General features: G+C 37.9%; 1 protein-coding gene across 4 annotated transcripts in view; it reads left to right on the forward strand.

Annotated features, from left to right (window-relative positions):
* Positions 1-27685, forward strand: part of LOC133843547 (E3 ubiquitin-protein ligase TRIM9) — a 101544-nt gene that overhangs the window by 68635 nt on the left and 5224 nt on the right. The window contains exons 2-8 of one of the 4 annotated variants that reach the window (XM_062277152.1): positions 22318-22413; positions 22507-22638; positions 22705-22806; positions 22869-23028; positions 24093-24125; positions 26518-26657; positions 26772-26910. In XM_062277152.1, the coding sequence (XP_062133136.1) occupies positions 22318-22413; positions 22507-22638; positions 22705-22806; positions 22869-23028; positions 24093-24125; positions 26518-26657; positions 26772-26910 (802 nt within the window). The remainder of the gene's footprint in view (positions 1-22317; positions 22414-22506; positions 22639-22704; positions 22807-22868; positions 23029-24092; positions 24126-26517; positions 26658-26771; positions 26911-27685) is intronic. The other 3 variants (XM_062277160.1, XM_062277169.1, XM_062277177.1) reach the window with 3 other exon arrangements.

Raw genomic sequence — 27685 nt, forward strand, 5'->3', positions numbered from 1 at the left:
CCAGCACTTTGCGGGGCAAGTAATTGACAAACATGCCACATGCTACTAAACACAAATTAGAGAAGCTGCTGCGTGCAGCAGCCCGTGGCAATCAATTGATTTTAGCCAAAACACAATCGTACTGCTGCCATGACTAGTTTGCCACCAGTCAAAATGTCAATTAGTCGGACGGGGGGGCAAGCAGCAAGGTTTTGGGGCACAACAAATGATTGGCCATTTGCATTTTTAGACAGTTACACACTTTTTTGTTCGTCACTTCAAAATGAGTTTTATGCAAATGTTTTTTTTTCTTTGCGGTTTATATTTAAATTTCAACAATAATGTGCGTAAACATTTTACGCCTGAATGGCTTTAATGGCAGGGAGAATGGCCATTTTGTGTCTCATTGTTGTCCATTTTGTGAAGAGAGAGACAGAGAGAGCGAAAGTCATAAAAACATTACGCCCAATAAAATAATTTCCTTAATGATGTTGCCATTTTTGGGAGGCTGGCCAAAAAAGCGTCGCAAATTTTATATGTTTGTTGCTGCTTTGGCAGCACTCTCTCTCTCTTGGTTGGTCATTTGCCAGCCATATAAATTAACTGCAGCTGCTAGACACTGGACTGTCAACAGCTTTCATTCTCTTACTCTGCTTTCCTCTCTCGTTGTAGTTTATGCAACTACTTCTCGAGCTTCATTTATCAGCCTCTGCCTCTATCCATTGTCTTATAAATTTGTTTTTATTTTGTTTCTGTTTTTTTTTTCTCTCGCTCTCTACTATGGCTGCCTTGGCTTCGTTTATTATTGGAAAATTCGGTTGTGGAGCTCGTTTATCAATGCGCCATTAAAGTGCGCTGCCATGTGGCGCCCTCTGTCGGACATGGCGTTTGCCAAATTGCAATATGGCGAATAGCAAATGGCGAATGGTGTTGCCTGCATATCCGTCGAATGACAAACGTTTTGTTGTCCTGCCAGCAGCAATAACAGCAACAGCAACAACAACCTCAGACTGTCCACTGTTCATACAACGAAATGTTGCGTTATACTCTATTCTTGTTGTAGTCAGAGTTGTTGCTGGCTGCAACTAATATCCGTTTCCGTTGTAGACAAAATGTGTTGCCATTTATAATGTCAAGTGCTTGGCGCATACTACATGTCTGTGTATGAAAGTGTGTGGACGTGTGTGGCAAATATCATGTATTGGAATGTGGGTGCATAACAAGCACACAACAATTTGTTTGCCTCCGCTCGTTGCTCATCTAACACTGCTCGCAATTTGGCAAATATGGAAAATATACGGATCAAAAATTCATTATTGATATTAAAAGAAAATTTACTTCTTTTTTTTTTGGTATTTTATTTAAATCATTTGTGAATATTAGTTGTAAAAATTGAATTACTAAATATTTGTTGCCTTAACTAATTTTATTTATTTTTGCAATTTAAAAGAATGACAAAATATTGCATAGAAATTAAATATGAGAACGCATTAAATTTTCTGCACAATAATGATAATGTGTTATACAAATATTAAAAAAAAAAGCGATAACCATTTATTATTCCATATGTTGTATTATTTTTCATTGCTAAACGATTTGAATAAATGCCATATTTTTTTATTTATTAAATAAGCAATTGTGAAATGACAGAACAATTTCAATAGTTCAATTTTCATTTTAATTTGTGCAGTTTGTATTTCAGTGCTACAATTTCAATTTAATTGCTGCCATTTATCCTTTAGCAGTTCGCTGCCTGCATTTGGCAAATGTTGCAATTTGTTTCGCTTTATGCAAAAACTAGAAAAACTTCCTTCCTCTCTTTCTCTCCCGCTGTGCTGGAGGTGTACAATTCATAACGTTTTGTTGGGGGCTGGCCAGAGAGCATCAAATGTGGCAGCGACAGAGACAAATGAAGTTATTGAAACCTCATTATAATGGCACAGACGAAATGCGCCAAGCAAATGTGAAACAGATGGAGCTAGCTATCGTAGAGAGAGTGAAATATAGAGAATAGTTGGTAACAGGCGGCAGAGGAGAGCTCAGTGGCTAATGCAATTCATCAAATGTCAAAATGCACTCGAAAAATCAACAGCCAAAAAAAATCCAAGGCATTAATCAGACGGCACAACACACACACACACTAAGTCATACAATTGACCAGGCGGAAAAGCAGCGGGAAATGAAAGAATAAAACACTTTGGGAAAGAGCTTTAAAGTGGACGTTTGCTAGCTAGAGCCTGGCTGGCACTTTGTGAAACAATTTTTCAAAAAATTAGCCAAGACATTGGCCTGGCATTGGTCCGTATCTGCTTAGCCGCCAGACAAGATGCTCGACGACCCAATCGAGCACGTCCAAAACTAATTTCTCTTGATTACGCGAGGGAGGCGAACATGAAAATGGGGAAATGGCAACTGGGAACTGAGAACGCAGATGCGGCACCAAATTGGCTTTAGCACTTCACAATTTTCAACTGCAGACGCCGACAAACTAGCGATGAGCGTGGAGACATGCCACAAAGAGGTGCAACGCCATAAATCGATTAATATAAATAAAATGTCTGGGGAATACTTCGAACAACTTGATCTTACTTATTTGCTAGTTCTGCGTGCGTGTCACGCGCTCATCTCTAGTCGCAAATGTCGTCGCCTCGTTCACTCATCACTTCAGCGGTTCCGTGTGTCACTCGAAGACACGCGCCACGCCCCTTACACACTTTGGCTGCCACTTGAAATCTTTTGAATTTGTGACTCGCCGCCACCAAATATGAAAAATCATTTGAATATTTTCCCTCGCCTGCTGTGCGTCACCCAATCTTCAAGTGCCTGTCAAAATAATTAAACGAAATGGCCCCAAGACACAGAAATGTGCTGCAAGCTTATCACAAGCCAACCAGCTTCCACAGATTTGACTAATGTTGCATTTACAACACGCCTCGCAGCCTCCGAGTGCAGCCAAGTGCGGAAATGCCAGTTAATAATAAACGACAACCACGACCACGATGACTATAGTATTTAGTTTTGCTGCTTCTATAACATTATTTTTTTTTTTATGAGCTGCGTTGATTAATGGAAGGTTACGTGATTTCTGGCATAGTTTAGCGATTAACAAGGCAGCATCGGGATTCTGCTTCTGGGTGCGTCTGAATGCGGGTTTCTAGCTTCTTCTTCTTCTTCGCATACAGTTTAATGAACTTTTGCGCTGCTGTCAGCAACTTCGAAGTTAGCAATGTGGGTGGGCAACGACGCAAGGCTTTTAATAATAGTCAAACTAGGAGAGATACAGCGACAGCAGACAGTTAATTGAAATGATGGCTCTGCTGTAATTGAAGGCAACACCACAATTTATGCTCTAATCAGAGGCTGTGATTAGATTAAAGCGCCAGCTGTAAATGCCATAAAACCTAAGACAAACAGCCCTCGAATTGAATATAATTAAAGAGTTTCTATGATTAATTGTATATATGCAAGCAAAGATAAATAGTAATGCTGTGATTTATATTAAAATCTGGTAATATTTAGAGACATTTAACAAAAAATATTTTGGTGACATTTTAGCATAATTAATGAAAATTATGTCTTAAGAAAGTTATGTGATAATAATAATAATTAAACAGGGAAAATTTAAGATTTAATAGAGTATTAATACTGATAAATACTTTACCATAGAACCTGTTCGCGCTTCCTTCTAAAGAAAGTAATTTAAGGAGTTTTCTCATTAATTATAAATAAAGAGATATCCTTTACCGTAAGTAAAAGCCTTTTATTTGTTATACCCTCTTCCAATGTAGGAAATGTATGTAACAGCCAAACAGCGTCATCTCCGACAGAAATATACTATATTTCAGTATTTTGCGGCATATTTTTAGAATATACATGAAGCGAGTATGTCGCAGTCAAGCAAACTCTACTGTAGCTTTCTTTCTAAAATACATTTTTGATATTCGAACATTACAGTTGACATTTGTGCTCCCCTGCTTTATATCCTTTTGCTTAATTATCTGTCACTTAGCTAACCTTTTGGCCCAATATATATTTACATTAAAATTTACCCCTGTTTTTTCTGCTTCTTTTTCTTTACAGGTATGTTATTCGACAGCGAAAGGGTCACTTTAACCTTTTTGACAGTCAGATCACGCCTGACATCCGTCTGGTCTGGTCTGGTCTGGTTGGTTACCCCTCTTGATGTGTATCGTGTAAGTGCCAGACACTTTGACCTGCACATACACACACACACATATAGATGAACCGAATCACCTGCAATGCCAATATTTATACACACACAGGCACAGGCAGGAACACATGCTGTAAACAAACAAGTGAGTCGAGTCGAGTCGAGTCGTAGCAATCCTCTGACAATCCCTCAACCAAAAGCTGTTAAGCTGTGCGTTAAATTGCTAAAAGCCTTCGCAGTTGGCTTAAACTAAAAGCTGGCACAGCTCAGGGTCGGTTTTTGGCTATTAATCAACTAAACGTTTGCAACTATTTCAAATGGCCAGCCCCAATAGCGAAAGAGAGAGAGAATGGAGAGTGTCGAGCAAAGTTGAAAGTAATCAAAATTCTGGTCCGTGGTTCGTTTTAACCCTTTTCAGTTTGGCCATAGAAAAAATGTCAACTGAATCGGGTTTTTTTTTTTTTGCCTACACTAAAAATTCATATGGCCTGAAAAAGAGGCGGCAAAATTTGCTGCACATGTTCATCAATCAAAGCTGTAAGCCAGCCTCAATGTTTGTTTTATTATTTTTTTTTATTTTTTGTGGATGCCTCTTTTGTTTTGCCACATCACATCGTCTGGCCAAATATGCAAATATTGTAAACATTTTCCGTTCAGTTTTCAATGCGATTTCCCAGCACAGAGTTTATTGAGTTAGTTGTCGACCTTTGCCAGATAGATTTGTATTCAGTTTGCAAAAGGGTAGAAAGGGGAATTCCCCTTGTGCTACAACAAAGGACGCTTGTTAAAAGCTTTCACGCTTCCTGTACACCGTTTGGCAACTACGCAGAGAGTGAAAGAGAGAGAGAAACAACAATTTTGTCGCCTTGTCGCGCTTTTGTGTCATTGTCACCGTTGCCTAATTGCACTAACCGCACAGCACACACACACCTCTCACTCCCCTCTGTCTCATCCCCACATTCTTTCCCCTTTTAAGGTTGCAAGCAAATAAAAAACACTTGAGTGTCATTTGGTATTTTTTCTGTTCCCCCTACTTCTTCACGCGTAATGAGTGCGAAACGGACAAAGCGAACAATGCATTGGTAATTGTATGTGGTTCTTCTCTGTGTGTATGTGTGTGTTTGCAATAGTGTTTGTATAGTATGTGTGTGTGAATTCCTATTGTTGTGCGTAGTTTTTGAGGTCAGCACATATTGTTCTCCGAGTGTTAAGTTTATCGGCTGTTAAATCACTTTAATGGCCTTTGTTGTGCCAACTCGACGCCGTTTTGCTTCTAAGACATCGAGAGAGATTATTTGCCATAGATATATAGCATATATATAACGGTTTCATCAGCAATCGATAAACACAATGCAACTTGAGTAGATAAAAGAATATTGTGTATAAAACTTAGCTTCAAGTTTAGAAAACGAAAAGTTGTTCTATCTAGAAAAGAAATATTAAATTAAAATTGTTCTTGGCCAAATATATACGATTTGTATGGCTAATAATTAACTACCTGTGCATACAAAAATATTAATTTAATTTATATATTCACATTTTCTCTGTTTTTATCAAGAGCATGTTTTGCTTTCTTCTTTAGATAAAAGAAGATTTGTTTTGTTTCTTAGATAAAAAGCAGAGAAAATGTGAATATAAAATTACCCAACTAATTAATTTTCTAATATGAAAGCCACGACTTGAGCACATCTTTTCTTTCTTATATTGTCATAAGAGTACTCCAACTTTATTCTTATCACTGAAATGCCTTCACTGCACACTCAACATTAGAAGCTTAATAAGCATACATCCTTTTTGTGCAGCATATTGTTTGATCTTCTAGTTATTGTAGTATTCCTTATGCTCTAGCTTTTGTCTAGCAACCCTTTCTATGCTATTTTCCTCCACCTCTAGCAGAACAAACAAGTCTAGCAGCTCTCATTTCAATCCACACTCTGTGGCCACTCGTAATATTATTTAATTCCTGTTGTTGGTACCTTTTTCAATCGCCTTTGTTCCCCAGCTTAATCCCCAACAAATGTGCCTTATCTTTGTGTTTTGGATTTCCAAGCAACTTCGAGAATATGGCAGCAAAAAATAATCTCCACGTCGAGCTAGACAAACGATGAAGCACAGAAGGAGAAAAAAACAATTTTATGAAAAACACACACATATAATTCATAATTCGTTTTTAATAACAACACAACAACGCATCGAGGGAAAATGGAAAATCCCGAGATGGTAAAACATAGAATAATAGAGTGAGAGAAAGAGAGGGTACTTAAACACACGTGCGCTTTATCACACAGAAAAAACGACAGGAAATAGAAGTCGTGGCAAAGAACTCCTTGATAGAAACAAAAAAAAAGGAGGGAGAAGGTCGGAGACTGCGAGACTCGTTTTGTCTCTGCTCATATGCATGCTGTGGAAAAGTTTTGTGGAAAAATCTCTAGCTCCAAATCCACAGTTTCACATTCGTACAGTTGCCATGCAAAAAAGCTGCACAAGCTGCAACCGTGTGCCGTTATCTTAAGCGTCGCCATATGTGGCATAGCTGTGAGCTACTATGACTTTTCCTCAAGTTTCTTTAGCCTTCCTTCCACCGGCTAGACACATTTGTCATTTTATTTGACTTGTCGCCGTTGCGACGCTGCCACCTGAACAATGAATACTTTTTCCTAAGAGTTTTTCTTTCCATTGCAATTTCTTTTGGCTTTATAGTTTATTCAACGAATGTGAATAACAGAATTGAAGCTAATAATCACAATTAACTTATCTGTCTCAACAATATTTATAACTTTACTATATATGATTTCTCAATTAAGTTAAAGTTGGGTATAATAAATCAATTAGAATGCTGTAAATAATATTTAGAAAACTGACAGATTTCTTTTTATTAACACTTTAATGATTTTCTGTCAGCTTTTATTACTTTGACTATTTGCTATCAATATATCATTCAAGTTTTCAAAAATTCTTTAATATCGCTGCAATTTATCAAGAAATTTCAACTCAAACTTTTCCCCACTCAAGTCATTTCTTTGTGCTCTTATTGCCGTCAGCTGGTATTTATTGCCACACACTAACCGCAATTGCCTGTTTTATGAGGAACACCCAGAGAGTGTGGCTTAATACCCCCGCCAAGTTATCCCCCTAACTGACCAATTGCAGAACATAAAAATTATGTTTAATAAGTATAAATTATGATCGAAGACTGATTTGCTAATCTTTTTAATCTTATCGTATCGTTAACGACGCACACGAAATCCTTCACTAAAGTGCACTTTTGGTTAGCCTTCGTCCTTCCTGCCCCTTGGCTTAGAGTATTCCCTTTCTTATAAAGGGGGCACTCAATGCATCATTCGATTCAATGGCAATGGCAATGACATTGCGCGGCGCTCAATTCTCTAATCAATTTGGTAAACATCTGTCGTGTCCAGGATCAGGATAAGCAGCGCTGCTGCAGCACACGCGACAACAACTCAGCACAGCATCGACAACAGCATCGTCCATCGACGGCTGCTGCACATTATCCCATTTTGTAATGCACACGTAGACGATTCCCAGATGTCTCTCGCTCTTTCTCTCGTGTTTTTTTTTTCGAGGGTTGATGACAAAACGTCTGCCGCACATTTTTCAATGCTGCTGCCCTTGTTACCCCTCATTTCGTTGTTTCCTTGCTTCCCTTGCCACACTGCCACAGCCGTTGGCATAGTCCAAGATTTTAGTTTCCACATAATTCGACTGCTACTGTGTGTGTGTGTGTCTCATTAACACTTCGATTACCGACACGCCACTAGAGGGTTGCTTTGCAAGAATGTGTTTTATCCCCAGCAGCTAAAACAATTCTTTAGTTTATGGTCTAGGTAAATAATTTTGAACATTCGTTGTTATGAAATGCTTAATGAGGCCTGACGTGCACCGGGAAATTTTATGTTACTGAAAATTTTTCAATTAGTTGAAATTTATGTGACGTCCACGACAGGAAAAATAAAATGTTTAGCTTGGAATGCACTTCGACTTGAGGTTTTTGTAATTTCCATTTCAATTCCAGTTTTTAGTTAATTGTGAAAAATTGCCAAGTGTGATATGAATAATATTGTAGGCAGGAAGGCAATTAGTTAAGTTGTCACAGCGAACGGAAGTCAAAAAGTGGGTTGAGGTTAATAAGAGTTGAATTAAGGGTAGACAAGTTTATTTCTAAAAGTTTCAGTTAAATTTAAATAACTAGAATAAATGAGTATACCTTTTCTAGTTTCAAAAGCGTCTACTTTAAGTCTTATATGCTCCTACTTTCTTGCCTATTTAGCTTCTTTATCATTCATAATTAACACAAAAAGACCACCAAAGTTGGTAATGAAATTTAATGTTGGCTGTTAAGTCAACACAAACTGTAGTTATGAAGATTGCAATAAAATATAATTTATTTCAAGGAAATATGAGTAAGAATATATTAAATTTTATTAGAATATGCGTATTCATTAAGTAAAACATTCAAAGTAAATTTAAATTAAATAAATTGTTAAAACTGTAGTTTGCAAAAATATTTGAAGATATGCAGTAAAATAGAATTCCCTTAAATTTAATTTCAAACTTAATTTGAAATTAATCCTATTTCCCCTTGACATTTCAATACAATAGTTGTTCCCAGCAGCTGCTACATTGTGCCTTGTGCAACTGCAACATCTGCCCCCTATCGCAAGAGGTCCCAAAGTGATTTGGCAATGCACAAATCCCATTATATTTGAGCCATTGCCAATTGCTGGCCATAAATCTCGTCGCTGCAACGCTGAAAGTAAATCACAATGTAGCCAAATAAGGTCCGATCGGGTCACGTGCCTCTGCCGCACGTCACCTTTCACACAGCAGGCATGAGACGGCAAACAAGAGTGCAACATGCAACATGCCACAATGAGGCATGAAAGATTGCAACAGAGTAGATAAAGGCGCCTGGGTTAACATGTTTATGCCCATCCATAGGGGATCTCAAAGACATCTTGAGTTGAACTGAGAGTTTTATCAATTTTGGATTTCTTTTGTATGGATTTTATTTGCGTTGCGTGCCAAAAGTTTTTAATTAAAATTTCCACAATAATCAGAGAGTGCATGCAGCATTTGGCTGCAAGCGCAAGCAGCCAAATGATTTCGGTTGGCAGACAGCTGTCAGTCATTGTCAGATCAAGTAATAATTATTATATAATTGCCAAGCATTTCGGCCAGGCTGTCTCTCTTCTATCCTGTGGCATTTCGATGCATTGCAAATTTCAATTAATTATTGCCTGGCAGCCACATATCAAACATGTCCAAAATATGCCTGCATTTGTCTGCTTTGTTGGCCCACTTCTGCCACAATACCAATTAAACAGTTCACTTGGCGTGTCAGCTTAGAACGCAACTAAACTTGACATAATTTCCGAAATATCTTGCAGTTGTTGTCATGACTTCATTTCAACGCTTCGTTGATAATTTATGGCTATTAAATTGCATTTGCCTCTGACATTCGCTTGTGTAAACGAGCTGAGCGCTTTTGTTTTAAGGCCCGAGGCCATTTTGTGGCCTTTCACCAACAAACTGCACTCACACACATTTGTCACCCAACACTTTTGGCCTGCTTTTTGTGGCAGTTCAGTTCATCATCATCTTAGAGTTCATCATTTTTTGGTTGTCTCAATTAGTCGACGCGACTTTCCCACGCTGCCTGCCAAAATGAAACGAATTCAATGTCACGTCCGAGCCGCAGCACAAACTTTAAAGAACCAAAAATACTGTATAACAAAAATAGCCAAGCTAACTGAGGAGATGCCGCATTTTCCTGCGGGCGCTAAAAATAGTCAAAGTTAAACTACAAAATGTTGTTGGTTATGCTTGCAATTGGTGTTATAGGGTATATTGTACATAATGAGGAGAAGGTGATATTACAGAATAACATAAATACTTAAATAAATACTTAATAAAGTATTTGAAAACGTTGTTAGACATTTTCTTCGGTATTTAATAAGATTGAGTAAATTAAATTATAATGATCTTCTAAAAATATAAAGTAATACATTAAATTTTGACAAGTTTAATACTTTTAAAAGCATTTTAGACAACAATTAAAAAACTTGATATTTTTAAAATGTTTTATAAGGGAGCATTCTATAATTTTTGCTACATTTTTACAGGAAAATTTAGTTACATATATCTTTTTTTTTAAGTACTTGTTTTAATTTTATTTAAGGGCGTATTTAATATTTCTCATTATTACTTTCGAATAAAATTTAGAATCTTGGTCTTAAATTCTTTAGTATTTTTCACTAAAACTTTTAATCAATATTTCTTTTTTTAGTGTTTTACAATTTCGTAGTGCAACTTTTCAGAAACAAAGGTTCACTTTCAAGAATCTTCTCTAGGGTATCTTTTAGTTGAATTTACAACCTTTCCATAAAATGGACTTGCTGACATTTGTGCGGTGTTGCCCACGCAACCGCAATGAAAACATCAAGTCGCGGACAACACGCCGCTCCCTTGCTGCCTCCTTGCGGCGACACTAGAAGCGTGAGTCTGTCTCGCCGCCTGCATCTGTTGCCCCCTTCCATCCAATGAAGAGGCCAGCTCCCTGGCGATATTTATGCTGCCTGCTGCCTGCTGCTGTGGGCACAAAGTAATTTGCATGCGCGTTAATTTTACATGCAAATAAATGTCGTATTTAAATGCAATTAAAAATGTTTACTTGGTTGCATTGGAGCCGACGCCCCAGAGCCCTCAGCATCGACCGAAAAAACATATATAACGTACTACATATAGCCAACGACTTTGGCATGCCTTCACATCCAAGTATTCCCTCTACAATGATGCTCCAACTTCTCGGCGATATTCATTCGAGGGAAGCAGCACGTGTGCAAGTTAAACAAGCCGAAACCGTGACGTTCCCTGTGGGAGTTTTGAATGTTGTCTGACGCAGGCAAGTCACAAAAAAAAGGGGCAAAAGTTACATTTAATTTGCGCTACTTTTTAATTTATGATGTGGCATAATGGAAAATCAGCTGAGGTAAGGACGGAGTTAACGACGATGACGAAGACTCGTCGTCGACTCGTCTCAAGCTCATCACTATCATTGTCATAAGTTCTGCGCTGCGGCTTTACTTTTGTTTGTTTATTGTTATTATTGTTGTTGTTTTCGTTGCTGCTGCAGCTGCATGTTGCTGCATTTGCATTCAGTGTGAAAAGACAAATCCTTGTCGCAGCTGCAACCAAAGTCAAAGACCTTGCCATCAGAAAGGTAGCTCAGAGTAAGCTTCCATTGTTGGTCCCTGGGTTACCCTTGATGATGGTTCTCACGAAGTTAAGTAGTTAAGCAAACTAGATTTACATATGTCGCACATATGCGTTGGCATTAACAAGGTATATGCTATATGCATATATTAAGCAGTCTAAATTCTACTAGTTGGGGTCATGGGGAACAATTTCATAAAAAGTTTTCATTTGCAAAAAGTGGTTAACTTTCAATTGCAGCCGTGATAATTTAAAGTACTTAATATATATAATACCATACTATATGCCATATAAAGTACTATATACTATGTGATAGAATAAAGGGACAAAACAATATTAATTTATTATTCGTTGCAAGTATTGAAGCAAACTCTGAAAAAAACAATCAGATTTGATTCACAATTTGCTAATTAATTATGAATTCTCATTCTTATGAATTGTTCGTTATTATTAGCTAAACTTAATAAAATAGTTTCCAGAATTTCCCATAATTTAAAATGTAAGCATATCACAAATTATGTTACACTCCACACTATTATTATTCCTGAAATTTACACTTCAATCAAATTTGCCACTAATCATCATTCGCAATAGCAGTCTCACTTAGTTACAATTGGATTATTCCCACTCTACACCCACAGTTGAACCGTCCTTAACTATGCCAACGATTTCAGCTATCAACTTCATACCTGGTCTGGTCGTATATTCAGTTTGTAGTCCAATTTAATCCGCCTGCTTGACATTGCCTTTTTTTTCAACTATGGGGAAAATTGATACATCAGCATCGCGCTCTTGGCTACCTGCAGTGTATATTGTAGTATAGTACGTAGTGTGCACTGTGCTACCCACGATGAATGCACAAAACATTCCCAAACACTTCACAGCATACACACTCGACAAACATTGAAAATCGAGGCGCAACTAATTTGCCAAAATGTTAAGTGGCCGTTTAGCTCGGTTCCAGTTGCAAAAAGCTGCCGCGTTGTTGTTCCTGTCGTTGTTGTTGTTGCTGCTGCTGTTTGCAGCTCAGTGTACACTCGACAACAAAATGCCAACAAAATCTTTCAAGTGGCAGTGAAAATTTCACGTATTTTCAGGCGAATGGCGACGAATTTGTTCAAGTGTCTTGCTCAGCAGCGGCAACAACAACAATGTGTTGAGATAACAAACAGGAGGCAACAAGTTGTTGTTGTTGTTGTCAAGTTGCCGCTTTTATTGGCAGCACAAAAACTGCCGTGACTTTAATTCCACGTTTTTGGCATTGTGGAAGCTGTACAAATAATTTGCTACGCAAATATTTTGTTGCAACGATTTCGCTGAATTTGCCACCAAAGTTGCGAGACTTTGTCATCGGACCAAGATGCTTGAGATGCCCGTTTGTAAAGATTTCTCAATCTCTGAATCAGAGTTTAACAGTGGGACAGTCATGAGTCATGGTAGAAAGTTAAGTGGAAATTTTAAGATTCAAAAGAACGAGTAGCTGACTGAACTCTGATTGGAAATGAATGGGAAAGATTCAGCTGAGAGCGATGAAATTGAAAGATTTTAAATCTAGTTGTGGAAATACATCTTATTTAATTCAGCTGATAGAAGATTTTATTATATTATGATCACAATGTGATCAATTGTTATTTATTCATTTCATTTAAGGTGCCTTAAAGCATTATTTAAGTGGGTAAAATTGGTATTTAAAAATCTAGTTTAATATTCATTTTTTTGCTCGACCTGTAGATTAATTATATCCGCTGTGGATCTTAGTTGACAATCTGGTATATTGTGTACTATATACAATACAATATACTTTATTAATATACCAATTATATCCGTTATTCACAACGGGTAGCTGGTATCTCACAATCGATGACACTCGAATGTAGCCTTCTTTCTTGTTTTATTGTCTTTTTAGGGCTCTTTATTGGTATTTAAATATTTTATATATAGTTTTTAAGAAATTATTGATTTAATTGATAACTATTTCCTGCTCATGTTCACTTCCTTTGTATTTAATTCGATTCAAAACTACAACTATAACTATTTGGCATTTATGTTTAGCTTCTTGAAAGATTTCGTAATGTTTTTCCATCGCTGCAAATACTTTCATAATTTTACGACTTTCTCCATTTGCATTTGAGACGCTGCTTCCTACTTGGTCTGGTCTGCTGCCACGCCCCATAAAATCAGAGTTCAATTAACATGTTTACGCAGTTTACGATGGCGAAATGTAAAACAAGCCATTCAAAAGCAAGCTTAGAGAGTAAGCAAAGAGTGGGGAGAGAGTGGGAGAGGAGGTAGCACTTAACCCATCAGAGCGAAATGGTTGCCACAATAACACTTAAAGTCGCATATATAAAACGACGTCTGCGACTTCGACATCGATGGCAATATCCATATCCACAAATGTCCAGCAGCCACTTTGTAGCCCATTTAGAGCTAAATGCGAGCAGGCAAATTATGGACTCGTAAAACTAAGCGCAAAAATCAGTATAAATATTAATTTTTAAATGCACAGCTTGGAATGCGGTTGTCATTGCGGTGAAGTTGCAACTGGGTGGCAGAGCAAAAAAAATAAAATAAAAGGAAAGTAAATGGAATGAAGCAATGCGAGCTAATTAACATTGCCAAATTTGTACAAATTGATGAGCTTGCTGACTGACATATTGGGTAAATTTATACAAATTAAATTATTAAAACGGGCCAAGGGATGCCCTCTTCTCTTCTCTTCACTTCGCCTCGCCACGCTCTCTGTCTTGTCGGGCTGTCGACGTTTTGTTGTTGTTTGCTTTGACTGTGTTGTGAGCTGGCAGAGCGGAGCACGGTATGCGGCTTGTCACTGCCAGTCAACCAGAGCCAGGGCAACCCAGTGGCTTGTCTCGTCATCCAGTTGGAGGAAGCGAGGGCCGGAGGGATGCGGATGAGAATTTCTGCGGGTTTGCGACGCGGCAAAACTTATTTATAAACAAGCAAGCAGCAGCAGCGAGGCATTCGGCTACGGTTTGGATTGGTTTGGGTTTCGGGATCGAGCATAGAGAACATGACCAGTGGTATTTGGAGGGTAGGGGAAGGCAGAGAGAGAGAGGAGAGGGAACCCCATGAGAGTCCGTGTCAAACATGTTTAACAGAGGACTACCGCAACAACAATGAGCATGACAACAACAGGCAGCAACGGCAACAGCAACAATAACAATAACAAACAAAATGATAACTGCTGCTCTGGTTCTGGTTCGGGTTCGGCATTGCAGCAGCAGTTGAGCTATTGTTGTTGTCTCGTTGTGACAATCAAAATAAAAATAATTCAAATAACCCTCCCAGCGCAACACAACCAAAACCAAATGTTTGCAACTGTCACTGAGAGGCAACTTCAACAAAATGCAAAAACAAAACACAAAACAAAAACTTTTATTTCGCTGGATAAAAATGAAAAAAAAAAAATTATATATTTGGGGCTTTGTTTTTGCATATTTTAAAGATTAGAAAAATGCTGGCAACATTTTTGAAAGTCAGTTGCGAGTGAGTTAAAAGCATGTCAGCAACAGATAAAGATGGATGAGTTATCATGTGCAGTTAGTCAAAACAGTAAAAGTATTTTTAAAACTCTACTCTCTACTTTTGTTATATATTAAATGTTTTAAAGCAACTAAAATTTTAAATTTGTGCTGGACAAAAATTCTTTACTTTTCCCCTTATTATTCAATTTAATGATTTGTTTATTTGATTGCCTTGTTATCGAACATGTTTCTCTGTTGCTTTTCTCTCTTGGCCGCCATCTGTCATCTTGAAGCGACCCTCTGATAATACTTTTGCAATGTCAAGAGTTCCCCTCGCATATTTTGCTACACATCTGTCCAACAATTTGCGCATTTTTATGACACTAAATGTCACTAATTTGACAGGAAATGTCAGCAAAAAACAAATGCGAATATGAAGTACAACGCATAAACTTTACGAGTTTATATTCATTTGCTTCACTTTTTTTGTGGCAATTTGTCGCATTTGTCACGGAATTGTGACACTAATGCTTAAAACAGCATAAATAACAAATATTGTGAGGGTTGCTGTCTTAAAGTTTAACTCGATTTGAAGTCATAGAAATAAAGATTATTCTTTAAACTTTAACTAGAGTTGAAGTCCTTAAATGAAGATTATTCTTTAATCAGCTTTGGCTGGCTTAAAAATAAGTTCTTATTAACATTTAAAGTCAAGCTTTAATTGCACTTTGCTTTTACCATTTGGTTGCTTTTTAATTGCCGCTTTCAGCTAATGTCATTTGCTGGCATTTTGATGATTGCCCTAAAGTCAATTTGCTGTGGTTGCAGTTGCTCTTGTCGTGGTTGCCTTCAATTTCTCAACAATTGAAGCACATTGGCCATATATGGAGCCAGCACATTCCATTCATTGGCCAAATAAGGTCAAAATTGCAAGAAAGCCAAAGCAAACATGCAACTCGCTAACTTGCAACTTGGTTATGATTTCTCGGGAAGTGTCTGCCGTGTTTGTCCCTTCTTTTCCTCAACTCTTTGTCCCCCTCATCTCCGGCTGCCTTAATCCTAATTTATGCGCAAATAATGATGAGGCAAGCTCGTGTGGCAGACTGACATCAAACTCAACCCCATGTTCTTGCCCGCTTAATGCATTTGCGAGCTTCTCGACTCTTTGGCCTTTCTTCTGGCCGACGTTAAGATTAAGTGGCTTACATTTTGCGACGCGTGTTGCATCCACCAACCGAAGAGTTGCCGTTATGCATTTTGAGTGCCAGACAATGCGGGGTTGATGACAACGTCTCTGCGTCTCTCTGTCCCACTTCAATTGGCTTTTTCGGTCATCTTCAAGACGAAGAGAGGAGAAGGGAAAGCGAATTTGATGCATTGATCTTGGCTTAACTGTCGAGGCGTTCATAATGAATTGTAAACGCAGCCACGTGTAGCTTCAAGTCAAGATACAGTTAAGTAGATTTTAGTGTAGCAACACACTTGACTACCCCCCTCCTCTCCCCTCTCTAAGAGCTCTTCACAGTTACCCTCTCTAGTGGCCAAGTAGTCATTCCCACGTCCTCTCAGCTCTGTGGCTCATTGCGCTTCATTGGACGCCGCAAACTTGTTACCAGAGTTCCGTTTTTCTTTCTTGCCCCTTGTTCATCATTTCTTTGGTTCTTTTTCGACCATTTGTTGGACACGACTGCAACGTGTTCCACTTCATGGTTCTGTTATTTTAAATTTGTCATGAAAATATTTTGATTGTTGCGCAGTTTGCTCGCTCTCAAATATTATTATTATTATTTTATAACAGCAGTTCCCTTTTGCCGTTGCCTTTGCCACATGCTCCACATGCGTTCTTTAAATTAGATTCTGCGGTTGTCCTTCCTCTTCCGTCTGCCCATCTGTCTATCTTTCGGTCTAGTCTGCGAGGGCGCCTTTTTGCAACCCCCCAAATCAATCGACTTTGCTCGTTTGTTTATTTGTTTGTTCGTCTGCGGTTAGACACAGTCGCCTTCACTTTCCCTCCCCAGCACACACTCTCTCTTTGCTTTGTTCTTGCAACTGCTCTTGTTTATCTAAGCAACAACAACGAGGACAACGAGAAGGAGCTGCTGGCTGGCTGGCAAATGATATTTGCCAAGTCGCTAATTAATTAGACGCTGTCGAACTGTTGTCGAAAGTTGCTTGCAACTTATTTTTAATCGCTCAGCAACAACAACAACAACAACGTCGACGACTGTAATAACATCGAAGTACAACAACCATAAAGCCACTCTTGGCATGCAAATGAAGAAGAGAGCGAGACCCAAAAGATAGACAGCAAAACAGACGATGCCATAATCCAATTTAAAAAACCATTGGCATTGCTTCTTTTCCTCTCTCACTCTCTCTGGTCGCTGCTCGCTGCCACATAAATCAACGCACACTGTGCATTCCGTTTAAAATTCATATCTTGTCAGAATGTAAGTTATATTTTAAGCTTTTTATCGTCTTTAAAAAACGGCTGCAGTTGTCAAGCGACGCGCCTCACATTACTCATGCCCCAAGTGAGCACAGTCAAAGATCTCTGAATGAAGCTCAACGAATGCGAACCAAGACAAGCTCTACCTGATTGCGGGGGAAAGAAACAGAAAGAGAGTGAGAGAGGGGGAAGATGACTGGCGCTGGCGCTTGCTGAGCTTAGTTTTTGGCCATTGCAAACGGTGTGCGGATAGTTGATTTAGTGCGACTTTTGCATTAGGGTGACTCACTTTCAGAGCAAAGAAAATATTTAATTTATAAAGATATTAGGATGAGCGAAAATCAGACATAACAAATTGATTAAAGGGCAAACATTCTTTATAAAAAAATTAAATATATATGAATATGCTTAAAAATGTTATTAAATGAAGCATTCCTAATAGTATAAAGCATTTTTATAATTGAATATAATTGGATTATGGATACTTAAGCGGTGTTTTCAGATAAACAAAATAAATGACCGACGAAAAAGCAATATAATTTTCGGCAAGCTTAAAATAACTAAATTTGGTACGGTCATATAACTATAATTCTATTTTATGACAATTGAATATTTAAATGGTCTGAATTTTAAATATTTTAGAAGCCAATAATACAACAAATACTAAATCAGTTTCTCACTAACTTCACTAACTCAAATGTGAAGTACTGCATAAGTTTCTATGAATTTTTTCAATAACTTTTGAGTGAAGTAATGAACAACTTTTACATATTTCGCTCTCAATATTTGCTAATTTTTTGCAGCAGCTTTTACACAAAATTTCATTCACTTTACATTCACTCATTCACTCAGAAAAGTGCCAAGCAATAACGTTTCGAGCACTTTACAGGGTCATAACTCAAGCGCACTTCCGCAGCTTTTCGCCAGATGAATATGAGAATTAATGTGATGCCATTTAAATAATTGCATTTATTGTTTCAGCTGTTTCAATGTGTTGTTTTCAGCACAGCTTACTATATTCGATCATTTTCCATGAGCTTTTCGAATAGTGAGTCACCCTGCGAGAAACAGCTGCACGCCATCACTTTTATGGCATGGCAAATCTTTAGCCATTTAGATGGCCTCGCACAAAGATTGCTAACTACTCGTTCGTACAACAACTCAATTGGCAGCCACGTGTTGCATGTGGCACGAAATTGTTGTAAATAATATTTATAGTATGTCTGTGTGTTGGCTTAACACCTCCAGTTACAACTCGAATTGCGCTTTATGGCCAGCGGGTAAAGAGAACACATTGGCCACAAAATGCGAGCTACTTAAAGTCGTCTCATATATCAACGGCTTTATGGCTTAAATGCGTTATAATTCAGCCGGCTCAGCACCTGTTATGGACATCAGTTGAAGTCGAGAATACGCTTGCATTCGAATGCATTCCATCATATAAATAACAGCAAAGTATCCACATGAACTTTGACATGTTTTGACTGGTTTCTCTCACTTGCAGATGGCCAGCAATTTAATGCTTAATCGCATGTGCATTTAGAGTCGTTAAGCTTATAAATTTGTGGTCCTAATCGACGCGAAACTCCTCTTTGCCACAACACGCACTTAATGAGCTGCATTCTAGGCACGACATTTTCGCGTGCTTATTTATAGCCAAGCTAAGAAAATTATGGCCAATATTATGTTGATAATCGCAAAAACAGCAAGAGCAACTTTAGCAGCCACAGAAACAGCATAGATTGGTAGCAACTGTTGCTGCTGTTAATGCTGGCGCCAGGCAACTTGCTGTTATTGCCGCTGCTGTTCCTGCTGTTGCAGTTGCACGACGACAAGCGACAACGACAATGTCGCCACAATGTCTGCGATGTTTATCTGCGAGAAGCAGGCAAACTTATCGCGCGTGTTCGTGTCGCTGTTGTTGCTCTTCTTGGCCATAATGCTGCCTACAAATTGCACGCTGTCATGTGAAGCCCAAAGGCTCGGCTGCATTTGCATTCTGTTTTCATGCAACCAAATGTGGCAAGCAATATAGTGCTGAAAACGTTTGCCAAATTCTAGTAAATTTATAAGAATTGCCTTTAAAACTGTGTTTATAATTACATAAATTTAAAAATACTTTCAACTATTTAGCTGACTGTTTAAAATTGAATAACAAAAACTTTTTATTCAATTTATTTTTCAAGATATTCAAAATTAAATTCACAAATTGAAGTAAATGTTTCCTAAACTGTGTCAAAATTTATGTTAATTTCAAATTACTTTAAACGTTCTTAGATCATTTTTGTGATCATTTAAATCGTATAAAAAATTTGTTTACTCTTCTCATATATTAATAGTAAATTTTTTGAAATTTTAAAGCATTTTCATGAAAACCACATTCTAATCTTATATTCTTTTTAAATTACTTAAATTACAGAAGTACATAAATTAATAAATTCCACTAATAACATTAACTACTTTATGTTAATTTGGCTTTTTAAGACACCTTTCGTGTGCATTTTATTAGCACTCAACGCGTCAAACCATTTAGTTTTATTTCTGCCCAAAATTTCAACGTTTTTTTCGCCGAAATAAATTTCTCTTTTCCCTCGAAATGCAAATAAAACTGTTTGCATGTGAACACTTGGCATTGCCGTGGCTCATAACGCGCATTTAAGTGCATTAAGATGACGGCAATTGTTTGTTGGCTTTTGTCAGGTTAACAGCTTAATAATTCAGCATAAATATTCCCACTGTTCCTCCGACTTTGCTGTCAGTGGCTTTTGTCACATGTGTCGCGGCTGTGTCAGAAAGTTTTGCCTGCTGTCCTGTTTTGGTTTCCGTTTCGAACCTGAGCCTGAGTCTGGGGAAGGCTCTTAAATTATTCACATACTCGCCAGCCACATGATTTGCATGCGTGGCAACTTTGAATGTCTTCACAGTGGCGTCTGCTGCTGCTGCGACGCATAAACATGTCATATTATTTTTACTGTCTGATAAAAGCCATGACCAAGCTAGTCAGGCATGGCATGGCGAGTGCTCTGGCATTCGGACTGCGCACTTGATACTCGCATTTTTATGATGATGCGTCATAAAAGGAAAACACTCACACACACACACAGCTGAGACAGAGAGTCGAAAAAAATGAATTGAGAAGGGAATGCAAAGTATTTGAAAAGGACTTTTTTGGGGCGTGGAGTCTGTTGCGTCAGCTTATCAATGCAAAACAGACGCTGAGCATTAGTCGTCGACTGGCTTTTCAGTTTTGCCCCTCATCCTTTGATGCATTGTCCGCGAACGCGTTGAAGCAACCCTTGAGGGATTAAATTTCAACAGTTTTGCTGCGCGTTGCGCATTCTTCAGCCCAGCACTTAGCCAGGACTCGAAAGTGCTGCACAACTCCAGCCCCCCCAGTCTTTACAGTCTCTGACCAGACTGAGCATTCAGTTAATGAATGTAATCGCCATAAGCTGCCTTGTTTCCATAGACCTGAACTAGAGTTAAATCTACTCCCTAATGAGAGACGCCTTGTCTACGAAATTGTTTGACTGTAATTGGGTTCCAACCGAAATTGCTTTTTGTGCTGGGGATGCTTCACAATTAATGAGAGCACGCCAAATGCATTTATTATTAAAAACACTTTTATGTTTGGTTCGCTTCATTTCTTGTTTGTTTGTCGAAAACTGACTTTGCATTAATAAATAGCCGGATTATGAAAAGCATATTGAAAACTTTTAGCGGCTTTAAGCAGCAACTAATGGAAAATTCTTGCTTAAATTAAAGATAATTTAAAATAGAGTTGGAGAATATTTGTTTAATTAAATTGCACTTTTTACTATATGGCAAATATTATTTTAAATTTATTTGCTCAACAATTTTGCTGGGAACTTCGAACTCTTTGCACAAAGTAAGAGCAGACGAGGCGTAAGAACAACATTTTGGGGGTAATGTAAATAGAAAAGCGACGAATGGCAAATAGAATAGAATAATCAACAAACAGCAAGTTGCAACAAATAAGGTAATGAGTATACGCCGTGTCTGACAATACAATTATCCCAAAAAAGAAGCAATGAATGCGAACTCTGTTATTGTTTGTGTAGAAAAGTGAAAAGCATGTAAATGCCTCCGGCGAGTATTACAAGGGTAGCTTGTCTGGCAAACACTTGAGCGCAGCTGGACAATGTTCGTGTGGCGCAGGAAGCACAAATAATTGTGAAAGTTGACGTCACAGGGTGCTGCACGTTTCAATGCCAAGTGGCCCGCAGGCCAGACACGAAGCAAAGACGACAACAGCGAGGGATAACAAAGCAAGCAACATGCCTCATTATCATGGAGAAAGTGAGAGAAAGGAAGAAGCAAAGCAGCAGCAGCAGAAACAGGAAACGAGTTCAGGGCCAGAGAAGAGAGCCTGACAAATTTTAATGCTAATGAATTGAAATTGTTAAGCTGAGGCCTGGGCTAACGTGCCGTATGAGTAATTTAATTGCTGCAAATGAAAATTGCCGTTAAAAATTTGCTGCTGTTGTCGTCATGTCAGTGTCAAGTGCAAATGTTGCAGCGGTTGCACCGCAGTCAGAACATTGTTGCCTCATTGTTACAAAATGAGATTTTTACTCTCGTGGAATTTCATCATTGGATTTATTGTTATTGTTGTTTGCAGCAGTCGCAAAATTGGAATTTGGAGTTGGCGTTGGCGCTGGAATTGGAATTGGATTTGTATGCCCGCTGGGCATGTAATTCATTTCTTTTGCCAGTCCTTGACTTTGACACGAGTTGAAAAACTATAATAAAAAAAGAAGAAGTATATATGCGATATACTATATATAGATAAAAGAAGCGCCGCCGCAGGCGTGACTAAAGTCCGCCGCATCGCACTTCATAAAAAAGCTGTAAAATTTAACGACTTTCACTACTACATACACACACACACACATACAGCTATTGCATTTTTCTGTTTTTTCTTCTGTGATGTCATGCCTTTATCGGAATATTCTGTTCTTATTTTCTTTTTTCTGCAGACGGAACTCTCGCACAATCTGCAACAATTGTCGGAGAAGGCACGTTCCACAACCGAATTCATACAGCGGCTCAAAGGCATGAGCGACAAAGTTACCGTAAGTTGCCCAAGACACTGTCTATAAAATATGTACTACATGCTCTTTTCTTTTCGCTTCTCTTCACTTGTTTTTTTAATTATTTACGCGCAGGAATCCTGCATTGAATTCGAGCGTCTGGTGCACGCCCAGTGCGAAGCGCTCATCCAGGCGATTCACGACCGTCGCGAGTATCTGCTGGAGGCCATACGCATGGACAAGGACACAAAAATCAGAATACTTAAGGTGTGTTAATTCATTTCGCATTTTCTGTAAAGCTTTTCACATTATTGTTCCACTTGTCTGCTGCAGGATCAACAGTCGAATTGTACGGGCAAATTGCAACAGACCACGGGACTCATTCAGTTCTGCATCGAGGCATTGAAGGAGACTGACAGTGCCGCCTTTCTACAGGTAAAGCAGATTTAAATAGAACTTACTTAATCATATTTATTATATTTCCCTCAATTTTGTAGGTCGGTTCAATGCTCATCAATCGCGTGGCCAACACAGATATGACTTGGCATCAAGAGGTTACAAATGCTGCGCCTCGCGTTTCGCCAATTGTTGATTTGACCCTCGATGACGCTGCCTTGGCACGCGCCATTGACAATTTGAATTTTATCCAAATGAAAGGTGCGTAAAGATATCTAATGTATATTAATTCAAGTTTACTAATCAAAGTTGCTAAAAATTAATGTTGCAAGTAAATAATCAACACGTTATCATCAAAATAACTGCTGTAGAGTCAGAAAATCTAGTTACATTAACATTACACAAGAGAAGCATTTTCTTATTGTCAGCTACCTGATCAACTTAAAATTAATTGCAGTCCACTCTTTACTCACATACTCATAGTCTATATTTGACTTTTAAAGTAGTATCTACACTCTACCCCTTCAAGTAGGTTAGAAATTTGAGCTAGCTGCTCAGCTCTTTAAAAACCAATTTTGTTTAAAATTGCTGTAGGAGAGCATATCGTAAATATTGTCACTAATTTTCACTTGGTAAGGTAAAATTGCGGCACACCAATACCAGCACATTAATGTCTTTATACACACCTAAACACACACACATAAATGTATGCACACCCTCGGCAAGTGCTGAAACAATAGAGAGCACTCATTAAGTGCCATTGAAAAGTGCGCTCTGGAGAGTCATATAAAAATAGTTGAGATAGTTGAGGGTATTCCCAAGAGGAAAGCATTATTCCTGCTGCCCTCTTCTCCCCGTTCACTCCTTTCACTATTGCATTGTGTTTTATAAATAGAATCCGTAGCGCAAAGCAGAGTGCGAGTTTGTGTGAAGCCAAAAGGGGATAAAGTGCAAAGTGTGAAGTGAAACGAATCGCAGTTCCATTTCTTGACTGACAAATTTTCCAATAAAAAAGGGAAACACACAGACACAATCAAACAAATGCACACCTTTAATACCAAAAATAAAAAGCAATTCAAAGAAAAGTGTTGAAATTTGAAACCTTTCGCCCCACAATTTATTAATAAGAACAAATATGTATTTCTATAGCTAATAAGATATCTGAAACTGTTTTTGAAATGTCTAACTTTATGTGCTTCTCTTTTATCTCGCGCTGCCCGCAAAACCACATATTGCATCACATTTTCGTATGTGCCGCTCTCATTTTCAAATATCACAAACTAAAAAAAAAAAATGTATATGAAAAAACAATACCCAACTATTAGCAGTCAAAGATGAGGATGAAAGATGTCCGGCAGGTGAGCAACTAATGCAACCCCATCAACAACAACAACAACAAACAAAAACTCAATAAATTTAAACAAACAAACAAACATTTTACAAACAATTCTTTTAACTGTTCTTTTCGTTTCACAAGAAATTCATGAAATTCACAAAATTATTCTTTTGCGTTGTTTTTATCCACCCAAACACAAAAATGATTAAAACGAACCTGAAAACTTCTTCTTTGGTGCTTCTGCTTTACCTTTCTCTCAACACACAAACATAAAAATACATTCATACACACACAAACACACACACACACACACACACACACATTGACGCATCCCTCACCCCACATGCATTGCAATTTTCCATTGTCGGCCATTTTGTTTTTCCATGGCTTTTGCTTTTGTTTCTCGGTGCGCGCCTACGCATAATAATTTTCACATTTTCATTTCAACAACAACCAGAAAATGCCACAAAAATAAAAAATAAAATAAAAAACCAAAAACCGAAAAGTATCTAGAAAATAACTTGGGTTAAACGAATTGCAAATACTCTTTTTCTTTAAAATAAATTCATACAAAATAATGAACCAAAAAAAACGAGAAATGTTTTTAAGACATTTTATGAAAATTGCAATTGAACTTGTTATCAATTTATTTGTTTCTATAACTGAACCAATTTTTATTTGTTATTAATGTTTATAATATTGAAATCACAGCGGTCAAATGTAAAATAATGAAACATTTTGTATATACAAAATTGAAGGAAATACTTCTATATCTTCTATATATATTCTATATTTACTTCTATAATATTTAAGGCGCCAAATTAGACGCGTTACAAGACTTCTCACTTATCTAGTATACCCACGTGTAGGGTGTGATAAATGCTGTCAAAATATTTCCTCATCCGTTGCTTCGCCACAAAACTGTCAACGGGGCAGAGCTTCAAATGACATAAATTTTTTACGCATATTTATTTTATATTTTTATTATTTTTGCCTTTTGCCGCCTCTTTTTCAGTTTTTTTTTATTTGATGTTTCCCACTGGACGCCTATATTCTTCATTATTCGAAGCTTAAGTCTCCATTTTACATTTCTCCTCTCTTCTGTTTTATTTTATTTGGTTTTGTGACACTTTTTGCGTTCGAGTGACTCGCTTGAGGCGAACGCTTAGCTCATGCTTTATTCTTGGCATATCCTTTTCACATTTTTTTTTTCTGATTGCCCGCCTTTCTCATGCCGACAAACAAATAAATTTCAAATGCAAACTTTTCGTCGTTTTTTGGTACCTGCCTTTGTGACATTTGACAGCTTGGCGCCTTTTTAATTTGATGTCAACGGCAGCCGCCATTTTAATGCTTATTTTGTGGCATACTTTTAGGCGCAAGGGCGCACTCATTTATGTGCGTATACGTGCCATAAATTTTTATTGTCAACCGTTGCTTTTTTATGCCCGGGGCGTGGCACAATTAGTATATAATGCATGTATAATGCTGCCAACAGAATTTTATAGCCCAGATGGGAGCAGATTTCTTATGGTTTCGGCAACCTTTCTAAGTGCCAGCCCTGATGTTCATTTTGCTTTTACTGCCTTCTCATATTTAACATTCAATCAGCTTTAATTTGCTTGCATTATTTGTTGACGTTCACTTTGCTTACTCTCAAGAGTATGCTAAGTATTTAATTAAAATAAGGTTCTGTCTTATTTGAACAATTCTTGCTAGGAGGAAATTGAAGGAAACTTTACTTCATTTAAAACCATTAATTATGTTTGTCTTTCATTTGTTTAAAATTGTGTTTTAAGTAGGAACGGGTTACTTAATTTTATATTTATATTAAAAATATCATTGTCTGTTTCTCAGTTTATATTGAAGTGAAGGTGAATTTGTATAATATTTAATTTCCCATTAAGTTAAGTTGTATTGCTTGTCCCATTTACTTTAATTTATTCAAGAACATCATTGTCTGTTTCTTAGTTCGGAATCTTTGTTAGTATAGTTATGATGAAGTTGTAAAGTATTTAATTTGTCAATAAGTGTCTTTCATTATGTATTACTTTGTCCCATTTACTTTACTTTGTATTTGTATTATCATTAGTTCCAAATTACTTTCTTTACTTAATATTTTACATATTCTTTTTCCCTATTTAAATGTGATTTTAAGTAAAATTTGTTTTCTTGCGCTTACTTCATTTATTTGAAAGTTTTGCCAACACTTTTCTTTGCCTGTTTTTTGGTTGACTTCCTATTTAGTTTTAACAGGCATTTTCTTAACAAACTTCAAATTTAGTTTCGACTACTAACTAACTCACATTCCACACACAACACACACACTTCACAAACACGCACACACCCATATAGAAAGTTGTAAAGTTAGTTGAACTAATGTTTAACGTGTTTGCCCCCATCCACGCCCACAGCTCCGATGACGCCCACAATATTGCCAACAGATTGCTCAGCGGAAAATAATTCAGTTACAGTTGCGTGGCAGCCACCAAATCATTCCTTTGTCGAAGGCTACGTTCTGGAGCTGGACGATGGCAGCGGCGGTGAATTTCGAGTGAGTAGCCAATTGAGTGTTTTTGAGTGTTGAAAAATGAATGCCGCATGCATTCACGAATATCTTCTGAGCACACCTTAATACGTATTCGCTTTTTTTTGGTAATTTTTGCAGGAAGTTTACTGCGGCAAGGAAACAATTTGCACCGTTGACGGTCTGCACTTCAATTCCATGTACAATGCCCGCGTCAAGGCCTTCAACAGTGCCGGCGAGGGTGAATACTCTGAGCTGATTGGATTGCAAACGGCTGAAGGTGAGTGGAGAGAGCCTCAACATTACCAGCTAGTCGTTGTACTAGCTTTTTCAATTAAACTCCCGGCTATAACATTCCCCTCCCTTCCCCTTCTTTTTTCATTTTCTGTGCTACTGTTTTGAGCTACTTTGCCAACCTGTTTTATAATTTAATCCTTTTCGGTCATGCGCTGAACCCGTGACGTAGCATGTCCTCCCAGTTTTTATCCTCCTCGTTCGCTCGCTCGCTTCGTTCGTTTCGGGCACATCGTGCTTTGCATGTCAAACAGCCATTGACCCCTTTTTTGCGCCTCCGGCCACGAGGCAAAAGGCGGCTTCATTCGCAATCCAATTCTCACTTGATTGATGCATGCGCCACCTGACAAGACCAATCCTCCCTCCTCTCTCCTCCCTTCTCCTTCCTACTTCCCACTCCACCTTTAACCGCACATTGGAAATGAAAGCGTTGCTTCAAGTTATTTAATTTATTAAATTTCCAGCGCATTCTTGGCCATGTCCTCTGTGTGTTATCCTTTCGCGTTTTATTGGTTACTCTCCGTTAATTTGCAACTTTTAATTGATTATTGCTCGGGTCGCCAACCAAACGCGGCGTGAAGGGTCTAGGGTCTGTATCATATACATACATATATACAGACATTGGCCAGCTCAGGCGAAATGGTTATTTTATAAAGTGTTTACATTGCGGCGTGTACGCCTAAGTAATTAACGGGTAACAGCTAACAGTTAATGACACGTAACGGTTCTTAGGGGGTTTTCCAGCAAAATTGTTAATGGGT

The sequence above is a fragment of the Drosophila sulfurigaster genome, chromosome 2L (assembly GCF_023558435.1).
Source record: "Drosophila sulfurigaster albostrigata strain 15112-1811.04 chromosome 2L, ASM2355843v2, whole genome shotgun sequence".
Lineage (NCBI taxonomy): Eukaryota > Metazoa > Arthropoda > Insecta > Diptera > Drosophilidae > Drosophila > Drosophila sulfurigaster.